The sequence below is a fragment of the Cyanistes caeruleus genome, chromosome 3, assembly GCF_971803275.1.
Source record: "Cyanistes caeruleus chromosome 3, bCyaCae1.hap1.1, whole genome shotgun sequence".
Lineage (NCBI taxonomy): Eukaryota > Metazoa > Chordata > Aves > Passeriformes > Paridae > Cyanistes > Cyanistes caeruleus.
This window is the reverse complement of record NC_141703.1, coordinates 35,016,612-35,033,455: the sequence shown is the minus strand read 5'-3', so window position 1 is coordinate 35,033,455 and position 16,844 is coordinate 35,016,612. Positions and strand designations below refer to the sequence as shown.

Sequence of the window (16,844 nt, the reverse complement as noted above, 5' to 3'; positions counted from 1 at the left end):
ACGGGGGAAGAGGACAGGACTATGCAAGGCTTCTGCAAAATTCGACATTCGTTCCACATTCTGAAAAAATACAGGCTATTTAAAATTTCCATGCAGAAAACCAGCTAGTGCAGATTCAGTGCATTGGTTGGGAACAGAATTAGCTTTGCCTAGACCTTTTAAAAATGTCACTTTTAAGCAGCATCAGTGAGAGGGCTCATGACCTTCAAAGATCAAACACCAAAATGGGCACAAGTTGTTGCTCTGAAAATCTTTAGACCACAAGCACAACCCTTCTTCCTTTAACTTCACACTGCCCAGTGACAATTCCCAGCAGCCAGACTTCAACAAGTGCTACTTGGAGCAGCAAACTGATCTTCTCTCTCTGTGTTTAAAGAGGGCTGTGTAAAAGACAGCAAAGGCATGTTCCTATCGTGTAACTGCAACCATGCATTCAATATTCTGCTGCATTCTAAATTTAGTAAATAACATAGAAGTTATAGTTTGTGGTTCTCAGTTACAAACTCTGTGGAAATTTGCAAGAAGTAGAAGTCCTGGAAAAAACACAAGGATATGAGAGCAGTGGAGATGGCCCCAGTTGCAGAAGAAGCTCTCTCAGTCAGCAGGGCCCTGCAGAGACTGGTTGCAACCTGGACAGAAAAACCCAGAAGGTGTTTCTTTTTAGAAAATAGGCAGCAGTAGAGGGCATCAGACAACAAGAAATCCTATGGACCTTAATGAATCCTTGAAGTACCCAAGTGTCAGTGAGGGGAATGGGAACGAGAGAGGTACAGACTGGGATTCTGTAATGCAGGTGGGGATCAAAAAGCAGACCCTGAGAGAAGTAAAACCAGACACACCAATTCTTCTGTGCATGTTGGCTGTAACCACTCCAGCATGCTAATGTTGTGGTGGGAGGGAACAGGGAAGGGATCACCTATGGTGCTATAACTTGCCTCAGAGGGTCTCCACTAGCAATCCAACCTGAGCATTGCAATTGATACCAGCAACCCACCACAACATCTCCCTTCTCTCATAAGATACGAAAATGCAGGAAACTCTCTGTTAGTGAAGCAAGATTGCTGTAGGTTAATGCCTCATGCTGTCCCAAAACAGTACAAGAGGACTCACATAAGAAAAAATCAAGAAAGTAAGCATTAGCCAGCATATAACCTTAATTTGTCCCTCTGAGTGATGGCTAGGAAACAGGCAGCACTCAGAAGTGCAGCTGAATGAGTCATTTTCTGAAAAAGAAAATTCAAGCCTCTTACCGGCATTTCCTCCCCACCCTAGAACAATTTCTCCCAGCGTGTGCAGAGACAAGCACCTCACTGCAGCATGCACTCAGGGTTGCCATGAAGTGAAGCAATTAGCTCAATTTCTATTTCTACAACAAAGAACTGCTGCTCTGTAAGTACAGCGATTTTCTCTTTTCCTTGGTGTAAGTGTGGAGAGGTTTATTGGGAAGTGTTATTTATAGTACCTTTCAGGGAAGTGTCTCAGACTCGAAGGAGATCATTCCCATCCCTTGAGAGACTGGTGGTTAGGCAGAAAGCATTTTATCTGCGTCTGCGGCATTCCCCAGCCTGACCCTCAGTCCCTGTGCGAATGTCAGAGCTGTGCAAACAGCAGGGGGAAGTGCAGCTTGAGACTCCATGACAAGCCAGAACGTCCAGCTGCTTGGAAGCTCTGGCATAGCATGCTTTTCCCGTGGTGAGCTGTGGGACGTGCAGCTAGGGCACATTTCTGGACTGCCTCCAGAGACGCGGCGCAGCAGCAGCAGTCCTCCTGCTGAAAAGTTTGGAATGGTTTTAACTCACCAGTCTATCAGCTGCCTGCTTTGAACATCACTTTACCAGGTACTTTTTTCCTCCATTACTATGTTGGGAAATACACAGGAAAATGTTATTGGCTATTTGGAATTTATTTTTCCTTCTGTAGATAAAAATATCTCAGGGAAGTTTTTAAAATACTTTTTCCTTTACAACAACATTATTCACGTACAAGACTATGTACAAAGCGAGAGCTAGAATCTATGTGTTTACAAGTCTTGGTTTTCTTTTATCTGTATCAAGTCTACAAAACAGTAATTTTTAAAAGAAATTTTCACAGACTGAACAGTACTGAACTGTGTGGTATTAACTGTGTGACTTTTCACCGAGTGTTGCCAAACTGATGCCACAAGTATGTTCTGTTTTCAAGAAGAGTGTATATGGGTACGTCTAAAAACATGAATATTTTCTCTTATGGGATTTTAGTATCTTGTATTTTGTTGGAAAGGTAAAAACTGATTATAAACTTTGACTAAATACAGGAAAACTATTGATAAAATGGTTTTATTTCAAAGCTATTCCCCCTAGGATTATTAAAATACATGGAGAAAGGGACAAAAACTAAATTACTTTGGGGGAGGGATTAACAGTGGGATAGGGAGGAAAGAGTTTTGCTTTAAGCCAAATTCAGTTTGGATAGCAGAGGGGACTGCTTGCTTGCAGTTTCTCTGCCTGGATTCCCATCACCTTTCACTGAGGAAATGGCTTGACAGGGATAATACCAGTCAGTATATCAGCTTTCTGCTGTTTTACAGGCAGCTTCTGGGGAAGCTCAGCCTCGAGCTCCAGGCTGTGCCTTAAATCTATGTCTACTGTGAAACACAGGCAGTCAGTGACAACCCAGTGGCACAATTAAATCTGATTATTTCCAACTCCCTTTTACTTCAGCTGCTTTGGAGGCTCATAGTGTGTAAATATTAGAGATAGCTGAGGTGTTCCTTGTACATTTCCTATAACTACTTAGGATGCAGCAAAGGCACAAACTCACATGCACGAAACTGAGTATCTCTAGATAGCAATGCTGCATCAGCTCTGGCACTTGTAAGCAAGTGTTTGGATGCCAGTTTCCTAATCTCAGAAATTTAATTTTTCCCATTGAAGCTTGTAGTATTGATGGATAAAATGCAAGAACTACTAGCCTATTAACTAATATTAACTAAGCTGTTTAATACATCATTTCTGGAAAACAAAAACAAATATGAAACAAACACAATTCATAAAATTGGGATGCTTGGGACAGTTCAGCCAGATGTGGGATAAATTTCAAATAAGTCTATTTTAAAGCTTTAGAACAAAGCTCACTCTGCCCCTACTTCAAAGTCTTCAAATAGTTTATCTCACTGTCCTGACAGTGAAAGGAAAAGCCCCAGAGAAACCTCTTTATTCTCAGAGTTAAATAACAAGAGGTCAGAAATTCTTCCAAGAAATTACAATTGTTGGAAAAAGATGACTAGAATTTTTACAACTTAAAAAAAAGTATCTGGATTACAAGCCTGAAAGGAAACTTAGCACATTATGTGAAAAAGCACAATGCTGCCACTGTCTATGATTATAGAAAAATAAATTATATTGAGGACTGTATTTGAAAACATTTTTTTCCTTTCTGAATAGTATTTTTTATATAGATGATTCATGTAAGAAAATAGAATTATTTTGAGATAAATTTCTTTACACAAAAAGAAAAATCCCTCTGATAAGTGAAGGGGCAGCAATAAAAATAACATTAATGCCTTTGCTCTTCTTCATTTAGGGTCTGATCTGAGGTGCACTGGAGTAAATAAAACATAATGTTAACAGGCTTTGAGTAAGTTTTTAATCTATTTTTATTACATTTACTACTAGGAAGATGTCACTGTGACAAAGTATTCTTTGTTTTGCAGGACTTGAACACTCCAAATGCAGAAATGATTTGGCAACTAATGTCTCCTTGGTAAGAAAAAAGCCAGGAGTTACTGTTTTATCATACTTAGGTCTAAAGTGAGTGAAGCTTAATAATGACGTAATGCGGTGCAACAAAAGAGCAGCATTGTTTATCTCACCATGTGATTTTTGTTTGGTTTTTTGGTTATGAAATTTTTCACAACCTAAAGGTCCCAGTCCAGCAAAAGCGATGTCAGAGGAAGTTGACCCCATTCTCAGCTTCCCAGAACAATTCTTTGTAAACATCCAAAGCCATGAAGCAAAATCACTTGTATGCCATCTGCTACATGTAAATTCCCATGTTTTTCCAAGCTCACAGGAAACCTGCAAACAATCAGGAAAGGAGATTTTAAAGTTATGGTCCTGACATTTTCCTCTTCCTTACATCAGTTTGGGTAAATGATAAGCAGCACACCCCCTGTGTCTGGGCAGAGTGGTCTGCTCTGCAGCCAAGCTCACCTTTGAGGGTCTCTGGCCATGTGCAGGAGCAGTGATCAATGGCCAGGTCACTGGCTTCTTTCCCTCTTCTGTGTTTCAGGTCACCCCTGGTTACACCCCTGATTTTTGGTCTGCTTCTGCAAGCACCATTCACACAGCCTTCCACCATCACACAGCCAAACTTTGTCCTGTTGCTGGCTGATGATCTTGGCATAGGGGATGTAGGTTGCTATGGGAATGATACTATCAGGTAAGGAAGCTGACCTTAAGGGTGAAGAGCTGGTGTGATATTTAGTGTAAACCCAAAATCCTCTGCCCAGGATTATCTCATAGCCTGGAGGGCATTCCCAGGGTCAGCTCTGCTGTGTGGTGTTGCTTTACTATGGGAATATGACAACCATTTTTGTGTATTTCTTAATTGCCTAACACTTAAAAAACAGCTATACCCAAAGATAGAAATACTGTCCCCTCTTTTAACACACAGGCCTCATTACCTCTTTTTAATTCTGTTACTGTTCCTTCCCAGTCTCAAATCAAAATACAGTTAAATAATTGCAATGAGCAATGTTACCAGGAACTATTTCTCTTTTCAGCCTCAAAGACAGAGAATTTGCCTTCCTTTTTGAAAGTTGTGCCACAGTATTTCCTCCTGGCTTGTAAGCTGTTTGAACAAAACCAAATTTGCTACAATCCCTCCCCTCATCCAGCAAAGTTCTGGGAATCTTACCCTGAAAGGCTTCAGTCAGCAAGTTCCTGACAGGCAGCTGGTGATCATAGGTAGCTGACAGGGCTCTGCAAAGCCAGGCCTCCACAGCATCATTCCCAAGGCATAGATTTTCTCTTTACACATTCAGGGTGCACCAGCAGGGTGACTAAGTATCTGGGCTCTCTTAGCAGCTGGTTCTCTGCAGTGCAAAGAATAGCAGGATTTCGAAATAGCAGTTTGGGAAGAGACCTAGTGCTCCCTTGAGGAGGAATGTTTATCAGCTAACTGAGATGGCAATTGTGCTGAACTACACCAACTGCTTTGCCAAGTTACCCCAGACTGGACCTCTGGCAAAAGGCTGTAGAGAATAAGAAGTCTTGTTGCAGATGTTTCCTGGCAATGTGTCTTTGAGAGAGGAATCCATAACAGTACAAGTACAAAGCAGCAAAACATCCAGGATCTTTCGAAATCCTACTGAAGGTTTTGCCTACTTGTGAACACCATTGAACTGACAAACTTGAAACCAAAATTGTAAAATTGGAGCTCAATCTAATTTAAAATAGAAGTAGGCACACCTTGATTTGGAAGATGGGGATATTGTATTCTGAAGTGTAAGATATTTTCTTGTCTGTAAGTAGTGTGCTTGGCAAGCTTGCTTTTGTTGGTTGCCAGGTGCTGGCAAAATACACTCTTCTCACCTACTTACTCACACTGTGGCTCAACTCATATTGCCATGAGAGATTGCCACTACAGCTTGAAAACACACAGGATTTCTTTCCATTTTTCTCCTTTTCCCTACAAATGTCATGAGAAGTACCTTGTTAGCTTCCTTTTCTGTACTGTAATTCATGTAGCGTCTTGTCTAGTCAACCACTGTCACCCTGTGGCAACTAAATTATCATTACACTGATGCACAGGCTGATACACAGCTCTGTAAGAAGCAAGTTTAAGAAAGGCAGCTCTGGAGGAATTAAAGGTCTTTGCTGTGAGGGTGCTGAGGCACTGGAGCATGTCCCAAGAAGCTGTGAATGCCCCATCCTTGGAAGTGTTCAAAGCCAGGTTGGATGGGGCTCTGAGCAACCTCGTCTAGTGGAAAGTGTTCCTGCCCATGGCAGGGGGGCTGGAACTTTGTGATCTTTAAGGTTCCTTCCTGCCCAAACCATTCTACAATTCTATGATTTCTGCAAGGCTTTTCATAGCATGGGGAGGAGGTGGGGGGAAGAAAAAAGAATGGTTGTCTTGAAATTAATCCAGATACTGATTTTTAATTAAGAAAAAAAAAGAAAAATATTTCCCAATCACTTGAGAAAATTAAAATAAATTATAAAAATATTCCCTGGCCATCTTCAAACAGAAGAAACTTCCAAAAATAAAGATAAGTATATAATTTCTTGTTGCCTTGAAAGACTCTCTGGATGATATCTGGCCGCCCTGGTTGCATTTTTAGGACCCCGAACATTGATCGCCTGGCAAAGGAAGGAGTGAAACTGACCCAACACATTGCTGCAGCTCCACTTTGCACCCCCAGCAGAGCAGCTTTCCTCACTGGCAGATATCCCCTCTGATCAGGTTTGCCTTGCAAAGCCACACACCCTTTAATACATTGTTTTATTGCAGGAGAGAGCAATGTCCTACAATGGGCACAGAAGAAATGAGGATGTGCCAATAGGGATGTCACAGACACTCCATCCCTCACTGAGACACACGAGGTGTCAGACAATTATTAAACTATAATTAATGTATAATAATATTCTATAGTTTATATAAATTTATAATACTTTAATAATTAATTATTAAAGGCTAAGTACCTTTGAGGTTGCTTCTGTATTTGTAGGGTATTTGTGAACTGATCTGGGGGAAGCAGAACGGAGAAGAACCAGCTCTGCAGAGTATCTTGGTCTCCCACAACACAAAATTTTGGTTATGTTTTGATGTTCTGTTGTACAGATTGCAGCCAGAATTGACCCAGAGCAAACTGTTGCATTCTAAAAAGTCATTACACAAAGTATGAAGAACTTACAAAGCACTAGTTAAATTAATTTCTGTCATAGGTGACTCCTCATGAGATGTCAGAAGCAGCTCAGCCCTGCAGGGAGCAGAGTAGGCCTGTGCATATGTGTGTCCATTCCCTCCAGTCAAGGTGCAGAACAAGTCATTCATGGGAAAGCTTTTTATGTGTCTGTCAGAATTAATCTGTCCTAGCACATAACAGTTTGACAGCATTATTATTTTTCCCAGTTGTGTTTTTGAAGAAAAAACACCATCCTCTCAAAATGCATCCCTGAGATGAAGAGGTATGAAAAACAAATAGCTCTATATGTCTCCAACAGCAACCCTCAAATGCTCGTTCTATTGCAAATTATCTTCAGAGCCTTCATTCCTGAGGCATTTTGAAGCTCATATGTCATCCTACTTTTATCATGACAGCTCCCACTGAGACTGGGAGCTTGAAAACGCACACAGGCACATACAGACCCTTTGCCACTGTAATAACAGGGCCAGAGATGTTCAGTGCTACAGTGACAGACTGAATTTCACATAGTGCTGGATGATGGGGTTATGCCAGGATAAAATACTAAATGGTAGGGTGTAAACCTGCAGGTGAAGAGAAGATGGGTACTTGGTGGGGCTCAGAGATCAGATACCAGCCACGTCACTGTGCAAAGAAACCCTGAGCTCCCTGGCAGCCCTCAGTGAGCTGGAGTCTGAGACTGACAGGGAGTCTCCCCACGCTCCTCCCTGCCCTCACACCCACACCAAGCAAGTGCATTTCATACTGCCTAGGTGCCACTGTAAAATATAAAATCTCCTACACAACTGTGCCATTCCAAATGAAATGAAATTAAAGAAATAAAGTCTCAATATGAGATACAAAGAAGAAAGAATAGGTACTACGGTGAGTTTTAAGTCTTTCTTAATCTTGTCCAGGGTCTTAGATTCATTTTCCCAAACAAACAGCATTAGGACAAACATTTAACACTATCATTTCAATGAGATCAGGAAACAAAAAAGTATGTACTTACTCAGATTGTTTTTTATTGCATTTTTAGGGATGGATGCTATAAACGATTACCGTGTTATTTTTTGGAATGCTGGCTCAGGAGGGCTTCCTCCAAACGAAACCACTTTTGCCAAAATACTGCAACACCAAGGCTACAGCACAGGACTGATAGGTATGGGGGTGCTCTTCTCCTAAAGATGTTCTTGAATGTGTTTCACCTGCACATCTCACTCAAACTATTTGTTTTAGTTAGGAACTGATCATACTTCAGTTGTAGTATTTTTATTTCCTGATTAAGAATAATATGTAAAAAAAAAAAAAACATAAACTACCTCTCTTAAAAGAACAAGGATATGATAAAGATGGAAATTTTTACCATTGACCCACTTTCAAGAACAGCTGTGGTTGTTAAAATACATAACAGAAATTATGAATATTATTATACCAGGTATAAGATAGTTATTCCAATATTATTTCAGTAAAGAACAAAGTAAAAATATGAGTGCCATTTAAATATTCATGATGATGTTTTACACAGTTCAAAGCAGATTCACACAACAGGGAACAGCTGCTATTGAAACATTAGAGATAGTTAATAGTGTCACAAGATTGGGCCTTTCAGAAACAGAAACAAAGCAATTATTTTTTTCTTCAGTCACAGCCTTCCACTGTAGCTCACCAAGATTTAAGTACAGCCCAAAAACACTGCCTTCTTCAGCATCAATGTGAATTTTATTTTACTTCATGTTTTATAAAGATTTTTTTTTAGTACAGTTGTAACTTTTGGTCATGATATTGTTTCAAATAATTATTTACCTTAAATGTGTCATATAGTCTCACAAGCTGATAAAGCACAAACACTCCTAGCTGATTTTTATCTGAGCATATAAAATGTCAAAATCCAAAATCTGTACCTGGCACATAAAAATATTAGCTGCACGAACCAACTGAATTTATTAATAAAACTTCCTGCAGAAACATATTTATATTCATTCAGCAGAATAAATCTAAACCACATGGGACAAAACTAAAAGAAGCCTTCCAAGCAATTTAAATTCTACATTGCTGAAGCTCCATCTCCTGTTAATTTGGTAGCAATTTTATTTCGGTTGTTTTAATCGGCTCATAAAACGTCTTGGTTTCAGCATGTTATCACTAGCAGAACAATCAGATTTGTTTCCACTCTCCCCAGGGAATTGCCCTGCAGCTGAGCTGTGCTGCTTGCCTTGGAGAAGCAAAATGGGGAGGCATCTTCCCTGTGGGTATCTCAGCTAAAAATCACACTACAGATGCCAAAAGCATCACTTAGATTAACCAGATTGACAGATCCTGATTAATTGCACCATGGGGGATGATGGAAATCCCCAATGATAAGTGACACACAAAATACCGCAAGAATTTTGCATTCAAGTCATGAAGCAAAAAATCTTAGCATCCACCCATGTCACCACAGCTGAATGAGCACTAAGTAGTCTCACCTGAATTGTTTGTGATTGTTTTGCCCTGAACACAACCAGCTTAATTGCAAAGTTAAATCCTATTAATAACCTGCAGCTTGAGGTGATAATGAGATTTTTTTGGAAATGCTTTGAAGGTTCTTTGTAGTCAGAAAACCAATGCTGTATAACTAATGCCCTCAGAGATTAATTTATCTTAATTATACACTTAGTTTAGCTTCTGGAGATTTGATTCTTTTCTATCATGTCAGAAACCTTTATCGACCTCAGTTGGAGATTGAGGTGTTGGAGTGCATCTGAATTCCAAGAATACTTTAGCTGCACCTGTGTTTATGACCAACACATCTATGTATTGGTTACAAACCTGTTTCATTCTAGAGCTAGCTCTAAATGTGTCAGGAGATAAACTGAGTAGAGGTTTTGGCTGAAAGCAATTCATCCCTAGAACTTCCATCCTTTTTTTTAATTTTTTTTATATTTTCAGCCGAGAAGCAGCAATTTTTCTCCTCTGGGGTAGTTTTTCTGCTCCTGTTGTAATGCATTGCAATTCTATTGAAATGTACTCAGGGTTGGCTGCTTTATATGTACAGTATTTACATATATCAGTATTTATATATATAATATTTATATATATATATGTATATGTATATATACATTACAGTATTTATATATATCAGTACATTATATGTACTGATAACACACTGAACCATTTCTTGAGGCTAACAGCATCCTGGAGGTGCACAGTTCCTGTCTCTACAATAAGAATTAGTTTCAATTTAGTTTTAGAGTAAAATTTTTAATGTCCATTTTGATCTGACATCCAAGATCTGCACAAAATTCAATTAAACCTCTGATGAATGGTAGATTTTGTTCACTCAGTTGAGACATTCTCAAACCTTAGTGTTTGAACAAAATGAGCCAACTTGCTATGTCACCATGTAAGTGCCTAACCAGTCTATTTGAATAGACTGGAGGGGAAGAAAAAGCATGGATTTGATGTGCCATTCAAGACAGTAGTTAGTATGTTCATAATGAAGAACAAATTGTGTTGCAAAAGGTCAAAATATGGTCCTTCTTGTATATGAAGAGTTCAGTATTTAAAAGAAGTAGGCTTTAACCTTTTAAAATTTGATTAAATATGAATAAATGGAAAAATATTTAAAAACAAACTCTTTTATTCTTATTCAGTATATGGTGCTATAATGATCATCACACTTACAAATGTACAGCTTCTTGAGAAATCCTGATTTCTTGAGCTCAAATTTTTCTGGATCCAGTAGTTTGTCTGGCAAACAGTTGCATGAGCTGCCAGTTTGACTGCTCTATCCGTATCTTCCCTTATCAATCTGGCACCAACACTGAGTGTTGCTGTAGTCCTGACATCAAGCACTCACAGGAACAAGTCTGTGTAGCACTTAGAAGGTAAAAGGGACAACAAAACAAGTTGGTTTTTTTTTTATCCCTAAGCTTACAAAAGGACAGCTTCCTCCTCTTTGCTACTTGACAAGTAGCCAGGAAGGCCATACATTTTTGCTCAGTTTGGAATTTTTCTCAATTTCTAGTTGCTTTTATAGGCTTTTTTTAAAAATGTTTGATCAAAACTATAGGGTATGAGTATATATACAGAACACAAATAAATGTGCTGAAAATTTATAAATTATAGAGGTTTACCTTAGTCAATCCCATTGTATAACTACATACTTGGTATATTTCTGTGTAGGATGAAGAAGCAGAAAACAACCAACCACTTTTTGAGAAATGTTTTGTGTAAGGAAAAGTCCATTGTTTTAAAATATTATCTCCTTATATTTTAATAACCTCTATTTTCAGGGAAGTGGCATCAAGGTGTTAACTGTGAATCCCGCAACGACCATTGCCATCATCCTTTAAAACATGGATTTGACTATTTCTATGGGATGCCTTTTACACTAATAAGTGACTGTCAGCCAACAGAAACACCAGAGATGGACAGAGCCTTTAGAAGGAAACTCTGGCTTTTCACTCAAATGATTGGCCTCATTACACTCACTGCTGTCCTTGGAAGACTGACTGGCTTGATTTCAGTCTGCTGGAAAACACTGACCTGCCTTGCTGGGTTTAGTCTCCTGTTCTTCATATCCTGGTTCTCAAGTTATGGATTTGTACGGTACTGGAACTGCATTATGATGAGAAACCATGAGATTACTGAGCAGCCAATGGTGACAGACAGAACTACATCCCTTATCTTGAGAGAGTCCATTTCATTTATTGAAAGGTGAAGTGGACTTCCTTTGACCACAAATTTTCTCATCCTTGCACATTTTGCTACTTGTAAACAGCACTTTCCTGTTTCATGTCTTCATAAGTTTTTATAATTTTTATAATTTCTTTTATAATTTTTTATAACATTGTGTAGGATTATAAGTACTTTTATTTTTATTCATTTTAAATAATATCAATAGTTATATCATGTAATTCAAAAGAAAAAAAAACAAAACCTGCTGTTTAAAGGATGCCCCTTATTCCTAGGTTCACTAAAGCTGATAATACTTCCCAATTTCCATGGGCTGTATTGAATATTCCTAGACTGTATTTAAGAAATATGTATATCTACCAATGAGACCAATGCTATATCTATCAATGCTAAAGCATTGCAGCTTTAAGGAACTGCAGGTGATGTCAGAAATGTGTGTGGGCCAGGGAAGGAGAAGCAGAGCTATGATGTAGTCTTACCATATGGACTGATAAGTGGGAAACAGCTGGCAGGAGATGAACCTGCTGCCTTCACTTCAGTAGCACAATGGTACTTTGCAATTCCAGAAAGGGGATCCTCAATCTGGAAGTTTTATATCTATGATTCAGGGTAGAAAAAGAATCATTTTATACAGGCCCAAAATTATTCTGTGACATCCTAATCACTGGGTCATAACATCTTACAAAATAAGGTGTTTCTGAAGGGATTGTTGAAACATCTATACAAAAATAGTATCATTTTTCACTACAGCTGATCTGCATTGAGAACCTTCCTCCCAATAACACAGTGCTGATTTCTGTTTTGTAGAAATAAGAACAGACCATTCCTCCTCTTTCTTTCCTTTTTGCATTCCCACACTCCTCTCCTCACCACAGAGAAGTTTCTTGGGAGGAGCAGGCATGGTTTATATGGAGACAATGTAGAGGAGATGGACTGGATGGTGGGTAAGTTAGCATATAGTAACATTTAATCATAAATCCAGAAATGTTCATCAGGATTACCTGGTATTCCCCCCACTATAAGATTCATGTTATTTTTCAGCCTGTCTTTCTGAAGGGGAAAGAGAATCATTTATCATTCAGTCATGATGGACAAAAAGTACCCACATTTGCAAAAGAGAGAAAAGTCAGGTACACATACAGGAAGAAACTGGTTTCAGATCTAACAGTCAAATATTTACACTCTGCAAATATAAATAAGAACATCAGAAACAGCTCAAGAATTACTTGTCATTTTAAAGGAACTTATTATTAATGCATATTATATCTATGCAGTAATGTAATGCAAATCCTAACTGTGGTCTAGACAATATAAAGGTAACCTTATGTTTTTTCCGTATTTTTCATGATGGCCACCAGGGATGTAGCCACTAACTTTTGGGGGCTTTAGATCATAATTTCTTTCCATATGATAACTACAAATCTCAGTCTTAAAAACTATTAAACAGTGGGCAGCCTTGACTTGTAAATGCTCACAAGTCAGAGGTTAAAATTTATGTAGTATGAGGGATATTCCTGCTTTTTAATATATCCATATTCTTGCACTTATAGGCCAGGTTCTAGACGCTATTGACAAGGAAGGCTTGAGACATACTACACTGGTTTACTTTGCCTCTGATCATGGTGGATGGCTGGAACGACAAGAAGGCAAAAGGCAGCTGGGTGGCTGGAATGGAATATACAAAGGTAAGAGCTGCCAGGGACAGTGACAACCCAGAAACAACTACTTGAAAAGCTTAGGACACCCCTAAGGCGTAAGAAAGACTGTACACTCGAGAAGTAACACTGGTTTGTTACCAAGAAGCAAAAATGTCTTGCTCTAATCAAGCATGTAACAATGTAGTAAATTCTAATCTGGCCAGGTGTCCTTTATAAACATGAATTCTCAGATTGTTGGGGTCTGGCCTACTGAACACAGTTTCATTAATGCTCAGTAGGAGTTTAGCAGCGAAAACAAAAGAGTAAAAAAGGCTCATCAAGGTAACATGATAACACAAAAAAATTGTGCAAAAATTATTTTTATTTTAAATCAAACTTTTTATTTTTCTTTTTTTTATTTAATGAAAGGTGGAAAAGCTATGGGAGGATGGGAAGGAGGAATCCGTGTCCCAGGGATATTTAGATGGCCAGGAGTGTTACCTGCAGGCAGAGTTATTGATGAACCTACAAGCCTTATGGATATTTATCCTACAGTAGTTCATTTGGCTGGAGGGACAGTGCCTCAGGACAGGTACAAACAAAAACATCTTTATTCTTCCTTCTTTCCCAAAACAATGGAAAATCTACCTAGGAAACACATTTTAATAATTTGATGTTTTCTTTTTCAGTCCTGCTGCTTTTCTAGACACATCAATGTCTACGAGCTCTGTCACCTCTTCTCTACCTTTGAGATTCAGCCCCTTACCTGCCATCTCCTGCAATCCTCTTTCTTGTCCAGAGCTGCCTGTTGCAGCTGGAGGTGTGCAGAGGAGGCACAGCTCCCCTCAGCCCTGTGGTCTGTTTCTTGTGCTAGGGTGATTGATGGCCGGGATCTGCTGCCCCTGCTGCGAGGCACGGTGGCGCACTCAGAGCACGAGTTCCTGTTCCACTACTGCGGCACTCACTTACACGCTGCGCGCTGGCACCAGAAGGACAGTGAGTACACAGCTGCTTTCCAAAGAGTTGGATCCAGTCTACAGGAGGGCACGTGGTTCCAACAGGTTGTTTTTTTTCTGGGATTATGTTTTTCCAAGTAGTTCAGGTGTAACGTGGTGAAGAACTTGGTAGCATTGCCTGTATTATACAGCACCAGGAGAAATTACAGTACGACTTTAATAAGTGCAGAGCTCAAGTGCATCCAGAAATGAACTTTAGAAAAACATTCATTCTTCCCTGTGATAAATTCTAACCAGCCTTCTGTGATTCTTTCTTTCCTGCCAGCTGGAGCTGTTTGGAAGGCTCACTATGTGACCCCCATCTTCAGTCCTCCTGGAGCTGGGGCTTGTTATGACAGAGGATTTTGCCCATGCTTTGGGGAAGGAGTGGCCCATCATGAGCCTCCATTGCTGTTTGAGCTCTCACAAGACCCTTCAGAAGCCAAACCTCTCTCAGCTGACACAGAGCCCCTCTTTGAGACTGTCCTAAGGAAGATTGGCAGAGCCATAGAGGAGCACCGCAGGACTCTGACTCCAGTGCCAGAGCAGCTCTCTGTGTCCAATGTGGTGTGGAAGCCGTGGCTGCAGCCATGCTGTGGGACATTCCCCCTCTGTTGGTGTGATAAGGAAGATGACAGCACACAGATTTTCTGAGATGCATGTCTAATGAGACATCCTGTGCCACTGAGCACTCTGCTGACAAAGATATCAGATAATAATTGAGTTTTTTCTTCTCCTGGGAAACAAAGTGGGTGAAAATAAAGAAGAAGAAAAGGAATATCAATCAGAAGTTTTCCCCTTTGTTCTTGGCCGCTAGCTAAAGGTTTAAGGAAACCCTGGTTTTGCAGATTTGAGTATAAGAGAAAACTGTAGAGGTGTGTTCCCAATATCTGACTAATTTATGCCTTCTCAAGGAACACAGTTGAAAAATGCTGCAGAGAGCCAAGTGCACAGTGCTGAGCAGGCAGCAGTAAGAAATAAAAATAAACCTCTAAATGTTTGCAGTTGTGTCTCTATAGCCCACAAATCACAGTTGTACTCTATTTAAACATAGTAATTGTAGTCATTACTGCTTCCTGTACTGCTCTGTTATCTCTGTTGAGATGCTGCTCCTCCTGAGGTGGAGGAAATCTGATGTAGTGAGGGATTTTCCTCGAGTTGTGAACTTGTGATCTGAGATTTGGGTAAAAATAACCTATGTCACAGATAATATGAGGTATAAAATATTAATGTGCAGTATACCTCTGCAACAGTTATGTAAGTGAGAGAAGCATTCTGCCCACCAGAAAGAGGTCTTGCTGCATACTGATTTGGCTAAACAATTTTATTGCATATAAGATGCTAATAAAAATGTTTTTAATTAATAATTTGCAGTGTTTTAATGTCAGTTGTAGAAAAATAAAGTACATTTGAGAGTCATATTGGAGTAAAAAAATATTTGGTAGCAATATATATATATTTTTGCAAGCTATAGCTTGTATAAAGGGATCGTGCCAGTACTGAAAAACACATATACCCAAACCAACAGAACAAACACCTTCATTGGTGTGACCCTAGGCAGACTTTCTAAGGAGATATGGCTTTGCACTGCATTTTACAATGAAATTACATAGATTTTAGGGTTTTGAGCTATATTAATGGCTGTATTTTTTAATAGTAGATGAAGTCCAAATTCATAATAAGCATCCTGCTAGAACTCTAGGAAGACTGCTTGTTGGATTTAGTAAATGGAAAAAAGGTTTTTGTAGTTTGTTGTTTTGCTTCTTTCCCCCCTTTGAATATCCCTGCAAACAGTTTACTTGTTTAGCCAATTTAGTAGATTAACACTTGTCTTCTTATCTCTTAAGGATTTTTCTTTTCCCAAGATCTGAGATAGAAGCAATTTTATGAAATTTTGTATGTGTCATTTCAGTATTTATGTTCACGGCTCTATGTTCACTCAGAAAGCTTGTCAAAGGGAGAAGGAGCTAAATAAATGCCAGTGTTTGCTTTTAGTACTCAGACATGTGTGAAAAGCCAGAAAGAAAACAACAGTATAAAACACACAGTTACTCAAAAAAAAAAAGTTTTTGCTGGAAGAGATTTTTCCTATTTACAGCATGAAGTAAACAGCAGTTTTCTGTGCTCAGGGGCAGTGAAAAACTGGTTAGCTGAAGAGGAGGAAATATTGCTGCACAGATAAAAATCATCTCCCTCCTGCTTTGGTGTTACTTATTTGCCTTTTTTTTGTTGTTAAAAAAGGTGTTTGTTTAAAATTTAATTCAGTGGAAGACAATAAGTAATCATGGCTGTTATTTCAGTGTAAGGTCACTAATGTAGTTGTGAGAAACAGAATACAAGGTCTGTGCTTCCAGATAGAGTTTTGCTAGCAAGGAAAAATGTGAAGGTGTGAGATTTATTTTTTTGGGGAGGGTAGGGGGGTGGAGGGCTGGTGAGGATGGTAGGGACAGTGTAGCTTGTTTCAGCTTGCATTTCTAAGTTGTGCCAGAAGCAGCATGGGCCCATCTTCAGTGGTGAACACTTAGAGGGAAAGATGTAGATAGTAAAAGAAATGTTTAGTGATAATTTGGATGAAAGCCAGTGAAATACTTATAATACTTATAATAACATAATACTTATGTTATTAGCAGTTTTTAAAGATCTGCC

General features: G+C 39.2%; 1 protein-coding gene across 7 annotated transcripts; it reads left to right on the top strand.

Annotated features, from left to right (window-relative positions):
- Positions 1 to 1,272: 1,272 nt before the first annotated feature.
- LOC111945538 (arylsulfatase D-like) lies at positions 1,273 to 15,617 on the top strand. 7 transcript variants are annotated; one of them, XM_023948210.2, is made up of 12 exons: positions 1,286 to 1,838; positions 3,562 to 3,615; positions 3,692 to 3,741; positions 4,270 to 4,419; positions 6,323 to 6,444; positions 7,926 to 8,048; positions 11,164 to 11,587; positions 12,374 to 12,510; positions 13,117 to 13,251; positions 13,633 to 13,795; positions 14,078 to 14,199; positions 14,485 to 15,617. In XM_023948210.2, the coding sequence occupies exons 6-12, from the start codon at positions 7,928 to 7,930 to the stop codon at positions 14,850 to 14,852; spliced, it is 1,470 nt and encodes a 489-aa protein (XP_023803978.2). In that variant the 5' UTR covers positions 1,286 to 1,838; positions 3,562 to 3,615; positions 3,692 to 3,741; positions 4,270 to 4,419; positions 6,323 to 6,444; positions 7,926 to 7,927; the 3' UTR covers positions 14,853 to 15,617. The 7 variants fall into 7 exon arrangements, with proteins under 7 accessions (XP_086736838.1, XP_023803978.2, XP_023803985.2 ...); XM_023948217.2 differs by having other exon boundaries at positions 1,295 to 1,389; XM_023948236.2 differs by lacking the exon at positions 4,270 to 4,419 and having other exon boundaries at positions 1,510 to 1,838.
- The last annotated feature ends 1,227 nt before the right edge of the window (positions 15,618 to 16,844 follow it).

Coding starts and splice junctions, on each gene's coding strand:
- LOC111945538 (XM_086880711.1), top strand. Junction 8,049..11,163: donor CTACAGCACAGGACTGATAG/GTATGGGGGTGC, acceptor CTCTATTTTCAG/GGAAGTGGCATCAAGGTGTT. Junction 14,200..14,484: donor GCGCTGGCACCAGAAGGACA/GTGAGTACACAG, acceptor CTTTCCTGCCAG/CTGGAGCTGTTTGGAAGGCT.